Source organism: Palaemon carinicauda, chromosome 3 (assembly GCF_036898095.1).
Source record: "Palaemon carinicauda isolate YSFRI2023 chromosome 3, ASM3689809v2, whole genome shotgun sequence".
In the NCBI taxonomy this organism is placed as follows: Eukaryota; Metazoa; Arthropoda; class Malacostraca; order Decapoda; family Palaemonidae; genus Palaemon; species Palaemon carinicauda.
The window spans coordinates 101,246,781-101,256,780 of NC_090727.1; the positions used below are offsets into that span (position 1 = coordinate 101,246,781).

Here is a 10,000-nt window from a genome sequence, read left to right on the forward strand (position 1 = left end):
TAATCACCAAGTAATGTGAATCGAAACTTATTTATTAACCTATATTTCTCCATCAGATATATCTTTTGTCAATAAACAATGTGAAAGAATAAATATATTATAAAGAATCGTCTTGGTAAGTCTAAATTTAATAACACAATAACACAAGCCAACGAATATCTCAGCATATGTCCATTACTACTCAAACCAAGGCAACAAAGTTAAGAAATCTGTATTTACTTTTATGTTTTTAAGAGCATTGCGAGTCTGCAGCCCTGAATATATTGATGATGAAATAAATGAGATTAGAACAATAGGTAAAAAACTGAAGTACCCTGAAACTGTGTTAGATGATGCACTTAGAACAGCAAAAATGACTTTTTTCGGTAATGATAACAGAAAAAACTACAACACACAAAATTTACTTGTACTGCCTTATTGTAATTCTTTTAAAGATATTCCTCAACTGTTGAAAAATTTCAAGGTAAATATAGCTTTTAAGAGTAACAATACAATAAAAACAGCCTTAATAAAGAATTCTCCTGACATTACCAAGGGATGTGTATATCGTATTCCATGCAATGCTTGTGAAAAATTCTATATTGGTCAAACTGGTAAAGCCCTAGAAAAGAGAATTGAACAACATAAGGAAAGTGTCAGATATGCCCAAGATAATAATGCACTCTTTGCTCACGTTAGAGATAAAAATCACACCATTAATTGGTCAGGTGCAAAGAAATTGGTTCATTCAATTAACTTAGTGGAAAGAAACATCATAGAGTCCAGTTTCATAAAAGAAACCTTTGAAAACAACTTGAATATTGGACATTAAATGTATAAACTCGACGCCTTTATATGTAAAGAGATTTGTAAGCTATATAAAAAAACTTTAACCACTTAATGTAGAACTGAATGTATTGTGAATAATTAACATCACTGTGAAATTAATATTTAGACCTAAGCTACAATTCATTAAAGGGTACAATTATTTTATATAGTATGCATAAGTACATTGGCACTATATAGTGTAATGGTAGATATAAGTATTGATATATACATGATTATATGTTTATGGTAATAATGTTGTATGTATATAAATGTATGTATATATATATATATATATATATATATATATATATATATATATATATATGCATGTATGTCTATATATGTATATGTATGTATATATATGTGTGTGTATGTGTACATATATGTATGTATGTATATATGTATGTGTATATGTATACGCTGAATTTTAATTTACAAACACCAGGAATTAAATAAGGATAATTAAAATGTGAAAAAAAATTAAGTAATTTAATGTATTTGATAAATATCCTAATTCATCCAGTTGCTGATGCGGCAGCTAATACACAAAGTTGAACATCGTGAGGCAAGGGGGAACCGCAGTAATTCAGCTTCTTCCAAATACCTTAAATATTACCAAATGTCAAATTACATACTACACAACGATCATAAAAATACATATAAAAATCAAATTATTATGTGAAGCACGTTATAACACTTGGCAAGTTGCATACCTTGGAAATCTTATGTAAATAAATATAAACCCATAGTCCAAACTGGAGTCCACGAAGTACAATTTATGATATCCCTTTAAAGGGTACGAAGTCGTTACAAAACTGAAAAGGGTACGAACTCGTTACTAAATTGAAAGGTATGAAAAAATATAACATTGAAAAAAGTAAGCGATGATAATTGGAAGTCAAATTTAAATGGGATGGCATTATCCCTCTAAATGATTTCGGACTGACATAAAAAAAACTCCCCCTGAGTTTTACAGACCCACCGATATCATCCTGGGACGAAGGCGAAGTACGTGTAGAGATGGGTTGCGATGAAAGAAAGCTTCTTCCTGGTCGGGATTACACAGAAGTTTACATGGCGATAATACTCTTCGTCACTTCAAAGGACATGTAGAAAATGTTCTTGTCACGTTAACTGTGTAGCTGTACAAAGTGTATTCTTATATCAAGAATAGGAGCTCGAGTTACAAGACCCTTAGCGATGGAATGCTCCTTCGTAACTGTCTTAAAGTTTCCGTCAACCTCAGGAAGAAAGCAAAGCATTAGTGGCTGGTTAGGTTAAAACCAGAAACGGCCGCAGGAAGGCAGTGAGCTGTTAACAACCAAGGGGGTAGTTAAATACTTGAAACTAAGCTAACTGCCTTCCAGTGACCATGCTACTTTAAACAAAATATAATATAAAACAAAATACGATATAATATAATATATAATAAAGAAAATACAAATTCCATTTGGAATTTCAGTACACTGCAGGGGAACGAATCCAAAAAGTTTTTTTGGATTTACCAAATAAATTATTTACACTACATACAAATTTAAATTTATCAGTTTATAAATTCAACATTTCAGATGTTTTACTCCGGCTTTCCACAGCAGCCTTTCTTTTAGGCCTCTCAGAAGCTGGTGATAATTTGTCCATGTTGTGCAAATCATTTGACTTGTCCACATCATCATCTAAAGAAAGATAAGGTATCAGATTATTAACATGGAGTTTACAAACTTGTCTGGTACGACCTTTGAAAACTTTTGCATGTGTAGTTTCCCCAATATCATTTGTGAAAGTTTCCTTTATTCGACCTAGAGGATAGTTGTTAATTTTCGTATTATCTTCCTTAATTAAAACAATGTCACCTGGTTTTAGAGGATGATGAGTTACAGGGAGATATCTACCCTTTCTATCAACCGCCTGGCTTAAAAGGGTTTGCAAAAACTCATGATGGTAAATATCTAAAAGTTTACTCCTAATTTTAGACAACTGTTCAAATTCATTAGTAGTTCTACAAGGAACAAATTCTTTATCCTCAGGTAAAGGTGATAAATCTGGAATGATATTGAGGGAAGAAAGCTCATACCCTCTTATTAACATTTCGGGAGTTATTGGTTCAGGAAGGTCTTCCGCTGCACTATCCCTAAGAGCCTCTTTAAAAGATATTGGCCGTTTGTTTACCAAGTGGACAACTTGACATACAGTAAACTCAAAATCAAAGAAAGAAAGAATATTGTTCTTGATGGACCCATATAGAAGCCTCTTTGTTAACTTGACACAAACCTCGACCATGGAGCCTAACTGACTACACCCTTTAAAATACTGTTGAAACTTCAAAGGTTTAACACCTCTCTCCTCAAAATACAGTTGAGTGTGGGGATCATTCAAAAATGAAGTTATAACATTAGCTCCTGCAACTATTTGTGACCCTAGGTCACTAATGCATAACTGTGGAATGCCAAATTCGAAGCAATGAATAGAAAATGCCCTAAGAAAATCAGGCACACTAAGTGTTCTGCAAATTTTCAAATTAACTGCACGAGACCAAGTGCAAGTAAAACATAATAGCCATACCTTAATATTTTCTTTCTCCAGCTTAACTGTAAAAGGACCAATATAATCAACGAAAATATTGCCGAAAGGTACAGCTGGTGGGTCTTCCCTGAATTCCCTGTAACAATTTTGATTTAAATTAACAGGTCTTGCGTTAAATCTTTTGCAGTGAACACATTGCCTCAGAATCTTTTTTACCAATGAAAAATTTCTAGGAATAAAATAGTGTCTTCTGAGTTCAGCGAGAACAGCATAGCACCCAGAATGAGCTAATTTATGATGAATATCAAGTATAATTAACTTAGTCAAATGGCTGTCCCTAGATAATAGAATAGGAAATTTTTTCTCATTCTTAAATTTGCTCTTCACCCTCAAAATGCCATCGTTATCAACAAACACATTCAACTGAGAAACTATACCTGGTATATCCTTTACTGCAGTAAAGTCTTTGGAAAAATGTTCTAAAACATCAGCAAAGTGATTTTGTTGATCATTCAAAATCAAATGGACAAGAGCTAAAGAGAAAAAATTCTTTTCTTGCACCTTAACTTCCCTTCTCACTTTAGCTTTCCATTTGTATATGCATATTATACACCGACGGTACAGCAAAACCAGTCTTCTGAAATCTGAAAAATCTGAAATATTAACCAAGCATTCTCTCTTAACTAAAGGAACATTAGAAATATTCAAGTAATTTCCTGAAAGATAACCCTCTTTAGGAATAGTGAACTGCATGTCAGGTGCCCGAATATTAGTCAGGTCCGGGCCTGAAAGAAAACAAGATTTCATCAACAATTTATATGACGTGCACCTGGTTACCATATCTGCAGGATTTTCCTTACCATTAATAAACCCAAATTGAACAGGATATGTTTCACAAAGTTTTTGTATGCTATAGATTCTGTTCATTACAAAAGTAGAACATTGGTTCATTTTCTTAAGTTGAAGAGAAGAACTTATTAACCATTGCAGGGCACAAGAAGAATCTGAAAAAAGACAAATCTTTGTCACCTTTATAGGTTTTATGCAACTGGGACCAGCAAGATCCAAATAAAGATCAATAGATTGCTCAACTCCTAAATTAATGGCGTGGATCTCTAAAGATGGTATGGATTTACCTTTCAATTGGGTATTAACCAACCGATTTTTAGCATTAACAAAGGTAAGTTTGCCAGACTCAACATTCAGTAGATAAATGACACACCCATATATGTCACAACTGGCATCGGTAAAAACAATTATATTATACTCACCATCCCTTCGACCCACAAACCGAGTTACTTTGAGAGGGGGCGATGAATTACATTGCCTACAGATATTCCTCCAGTCTTTGAGCTGTTGACTGTTAAGAGTCTGATCCCAATTCAAACCCTTTTGACACTGCAAATTATGCATATAAATCCTACATCGGTTAAATAAAGGCAAGTTGAAACCAAAAATGTCAAACTAGGAGGCAATGGACCTAAGAATTAATCTTTTAGTGTTAGCTCCTGGGTCAAGGTTAATTGGCCTAGTGAAAATATCATCCGAAAGTCTATCCCATTCAAGCCCAAACAATTTATTGACTTCAGGAGTAAGAACTGACTGATCTATGTCAGACTGCAGATCAATATCATTGGTTATCAGCTGCTGAGTTTCAAATTTAAAGGGTCTGAATATGTCATCTAACTGCTTATAGGCCCACCTTAGGTCATCAGAGCTGTTCATAGTAATAGCACCATTATCCATATATATTAAGGCGTAAATAAGTTTCTTTAGTTCATCAATTCTTGAATCATTACTGGAAGTTAAAATTAACATATAATACAATGAAGCCATCAAAAGAAATGGGCTACACCGAAGTCCAAATGAAAGCCTGACATTTTTATAAGCAACGGGAGTGTAATCACCTGCGCTAACATTCCGAAACCAAAAGAACAATAGTCTAGACTGATCAATTTCACTTAAAGCCAACATATTGAAAGCTTTTTTCAAATCAAATATTAAAATTTTTTCATCAAACCTAATATTAAGAAATGCAGATGAAAGTTTTTGATTTAGGTTAGGCCCAGCATACATACATTGATTATGTGACAATGACAGTTTCTTATAGGATTCCTGCAAATTAGAAAGAAACACTATGCGACATTTCGTAGTATCCCTTTCTGGCTTAAAAACTGGCATATGAGGTAAGAATGAATAGTTAGGGTATTCAGCCTTAAATACTTCCAAGTCAAAAATTGGTTCAATAATTCCCATATTTAATTGCTCCTTTATGCAGTTATCCACCAACTGTAAGGAACCTTTCTTACGAAGTAACTTTTTAAAATTAGATTGAAGAATAGCCTTGGAAAGAGACTCATTTCTCGAAAGAAGGTGTGATACCTTTCCATTCCATAACAAGGGAACAACTATACGCCCATCACTTCTCGTGTGCAAATTTCTCAAAGTGTAATCCACGAGAGAGTTATTGAGCTGATTAGATTCGTCACTATAAACTTTCTGATCATAGTTCAAATAAAATTGGCTCTCCATATTCAGGATTTGATCAGTTGCTTCTTGCAGTTTCCTATCAATAATAGTTCCTTTATCGGAAAGTACAGTGAATGAACAATTTGTCGTCATGTCATTGAGCTCGTTAAATTCATCATTAATAGATACAGTAGTAGCTAGAAAATAAGAATGGCAAGGGATATTAAAATATGTACCTTTTTCAGCATTAGAATTTGCGCCCCTTAGTGGTTTCGAGGCTAAACTGTCTTTACCATTAAGTGAAGTAAGATTAATTAGGAACCTATCAACATTCCCCATCAGCATTATTCCTGAAGTAGTCTCAATATACACAGATGAATTAGGACTCCCTATCACTACATCTTTTCCCAAAAGACAATGTGAAAAATCTACTCCTAACAAAAGCTGAATGTCATCAATGCCCTGAGAACTGGCTGATAAAAACTTGTCAGCAAATACAAAATTTTTACTCTGCATTACATTAACTACCTGACCAAGACAAGGTAAATTTAATTGCAGGTTTATAGAGGGTACAACTAAAGCAGAAATAGCAAAGATTTCATTCCCCAGCTTTATAGGAACTTCAACAAGACTAGTAGAATATTCCTTTTGACCATTAAACCCTTTCACAGTAAGTTTAACATTAGTAGTCAAAGACTTTAAATTACAAGAGGAAGCTAACTTGCTAGATATAAAAGTGTTTTGTGACCCTGAATCCTTAAGACCCCTGTAAAGCTTATTTTGACCATTTACACAAAATGTGAAAGTAGGGAGAACTGAACCTGTGGTAACATTTGGCAATACTGCTATCCCACTGCTTGCTTCCTTGGAAGACTCTTCTTTACTATTACACCTGTCAGGACTAAGTTTCCCACAAAGATACTCCATGTGATACTGCGAACAATGTGAACAGGGTCTTCGAAATCTGAACTTGCATGCTTTAGTGAAATGATTGAAATTACCACATTTTACACAACCTTTATGCAAATTTAATAAAGAAATTTTGTCAGAAGGGGTAGCATACTTAGTACACTTGTAACTTAAATGATCATTATCAGAAATACCGGCCTTGGAACAAAAATTACAAGATTTGGCGGGAACAGTCTTAGTTTTAAGAGCCATGGTACTAGTCTTTTCCTGTAATGGCTTTGAATGAGTTAAAACTTTATCCCTGACAGACAATTTACCTTTCGTCTGACCCTGTTCATACCTTTCACATGCTGTAAAGAAATTATCTACAATTTGCTGAAATGATGGATGAGTCACATTAGTGATATGAACCAGATGAGACTTAAATCTATCATTCATTGCAGACCAAACAAAATATCTAACAACCTCCTCAACATCAATATGCAAATATTTGAAATTTTCCACTATATTTCTAAGTTCTGAAAAGAAGACAAAAGGGTCCTCTCCTTCTTTGAGATTTAGACAAGTTAATTTCTTAATTACAGCCGATTTTCGTAATTCAGTCGAGGCAAATGCCTTAGTCAATAAATCTTTGGCATCGTTGTAACTTTGTTTGTCGGCCTCCAATGAGCCAAGTAAACATTTAGCCCTACCTTCTACTTGTTGTTTCAAAAGTAAGAGCAAGTCCCTGTCTGGATAATTAAAACTCTGGGTCGTAGTTTCAAATTCTCTAATGAATTTCAAAAAATCCTCACCTTCCTTACTTTGGAATTTGGGTAGAGCGGCAGTGGGTTGCCTCAAAAGACTCCTAGCAATATCAGTAGTTAATGAAAGTTGAGGGCTTCCAGCACTTACACTTACATCCAACAAAGGCAAAATACCTGAAATCTTATCATGGTAAGATTGACATGCTGAAAGCTCAGCTTCCAAATCCTCCTCTCTAAATTCCCCTGAAAATTTTAGAATCTGTATTTTAGAATCCAAGTCACTTAGTCGCTTCCTATAATCCAGGAGAACACCTCGTTCAGATACTTTAGCAGTATTTTCTAATGAAGGGTACTGCGAGGAACGGTTGGCACAATCTGTAACCTTCTTCCTAATAATCTTACGCTGACCAATTAACACTACCAATTCAGTCATTATGACGACAAATAAACAAACAGGCACCAAAATATATAAAAAGTATGATTAATACAATACACAACTACAAATAAACAAGCACCAATATATATATAATAAGTATATTAATGCAATACCCAACGAAAATTTTCTAAACAAAACAGTAAACACCACTTATTACAAATAACGTTATTACGAAGCAAAAAGCTCAAAATAACGCGAGAAAATAGGAGCACTCAAATACGCACTAATTATTCGCAAAGGGATAAACAAAATATGAACCGCATAAATGGTTAACAAAGAACTTTAAATCAATTGCCAAGTAAACAAAAAACTCGCTTACGGAATCGAAAAAATGGTATACTAAACTCTTCTTGAACAGCAAAAAATCGATTAAAGAAATAAGCAAATTATAACAACCCCTTCCAGGAAGAAACCTCGAACACACCGCAATTCACGTTCTGTATCACGTACCTAACCTATAATGCTAAATCCTGTCACGGTTGCCATACGCTGAATTTTAATTTACAAACACCAGGAATTAAATAAGGATAATTAAAATGTGAAAAAAAATTAAGTAATTTAATGTATTTGATAAATATCCTAATTCATCCAGTTGCTGATGCGGCAGCTAATACACAAAGTTGAACATCGTGAGGCAAGGGGGAACCGCAGTAATTCAGCTTCTTCCAAATACCTTAAATATTACCAAATGTCAAATTACATACTACACAACGATCATAAAAATACATATAAAAATCAAATTATTATGTGAAGCACGTTATAACACTTGGCAAGTTGCATACCTTGGAAATCTTATGTAAATAAATATAAACCCATAGTCCAAACTGGAGTCCACGAAGTACAATTTATGATATCCCTTTAAAGGGTACGAAGTCGTTACAAAACTGAAAAGGGTACGAACTCGTTACTAAATTGAAAGGTATGAAAAAATATAACATTGAAAAAAGTAAGCGATGATAATTGGAAGTCAAATTTAAATGGGATGGCATTATCCCTCTAAATGATTTCGGACTGACATAAAAAAAACTCCCCCTGAGTTTTACAGACCCACCGATATCATCCTGGGACGAAGGCGAAGTACGTGTAGAGATGGGTTGCGATGAAAGAAAGCTTCTTCCTGGTCGGGATTACACAGAAGTTTACATGGCGATAATACTCTTCGTCACTTCAAAGGACATGTAGAAAATGTTCTTGTCACGTTAACTGTGTAGCTGTACAAAGTGTATTCTTATATCAAGAATAGGAGCTCGAGTTACAAGACCCTTAGCGATGGAATGCTCCTTCGTAACTGTCTTAAAGTTTCCGTCAACCTCAGGAAGAAAGCAAAGCATTAGTGGCTGGTTAGGTTAAAACCAGAAACGGCCGCAGGAAGGCAGTGAGCTGTTAACAACCAAGGGGGTAGTTAAATACTTGAAACTAAGCTAACTGCCTTCCAGTGACCATGCTACTTTAAACAAAATATAATATAAAACAAAATACGATATAATATAATATATAATAAAGAAAATACAAATTCCATTTGGAATTTCAGTACAATGTATGCATATATATGTATGTATGTGTATGTGTGTATGTGTATGTATATGTATATGTGTATATGTATGTATATGTATGTGTATGTGTGTATATGTATATATGTATATATGTATGTGTATATGTGTATGTGAGTATATGCATGTATGTATATGTATGTGTATATATAAATATGTATGTATATGTATGTATGTGTGTATATATATGTAAATGTATACATGTTAATCATGTGTAAAAAAGAATTTATATGTAAGTCTATGTATACGTCTGTATATGTATACCAGTATATGTACACGTATGTATATGTCTATGTATATATTATGCATGTTTTTGTATGAATGCCTGTCTGTGTATACATATGTATAAGTCTTTTTTATATATTTATATATGGATGTGTTTTCCATATACAAATAGTTTTGTTTATGTATTTATATAGATAAGGCTACCGTGTTTTCATATAAATAAACTGTACTGAAAGTCAAAAACAAGAATTTACCTGCAACCAGAAATGACCCTTTTTGGCAGGTGTCTAATGAGGTTGGGTCTCCGCCCAGTTAACACCTGAAGCCAGCCTATGTAG

At 33.8% G+C, this 10,000-nt stretch overlaps 1 protein-coding gene across 8 annotated transcripts; it reads right to left on the reverse strand.

Moving 5' to 3' along the window:
* Positions 1-1,366: 1,366 nt before the first annotated feature.
* Positions 1,367-9,353, reverse strand: LOC137638399 (uncharacterized). Of its 8 annotated transcripts, none has more exons than XR_011044134.1 (2): positions 1,790-9,353; positions 1,367-1,411 (listed from the first exon to the last, which is right to left on the reverse strand). XR_011044134.1 is itself a non-coding variant. In XM_068370448.1 (2 exons), exon 2 carries the CDS (start codon positions 7,882-7,884, stop codon positions 4,792-4,794), a length of 3,093 nt encoding a protein of 1,030 aa, XP_068226549.1. In that variant the 5' UTR covers positions 7,885-8,560; positions 8,939-9,353; the 3' UTR covers positions 1,367-4,791. The 8 variants fall into 8 exon arrangements, 4 of the variants coding, with proteins under 4 accessions (XP_068226549.1, XP_068226547.1, XP_068226548.1 ...); XR_011044132.1 differs by having other exon boundaries at positions 1,367-1,622; XR_011044133.1 differs by having other exon boundaries at positions 1,367-1,622; positions 1,786-9,353.
* Between the last annotated feature and the right edge of the window lie 647 nt (positions 9,354-10,000).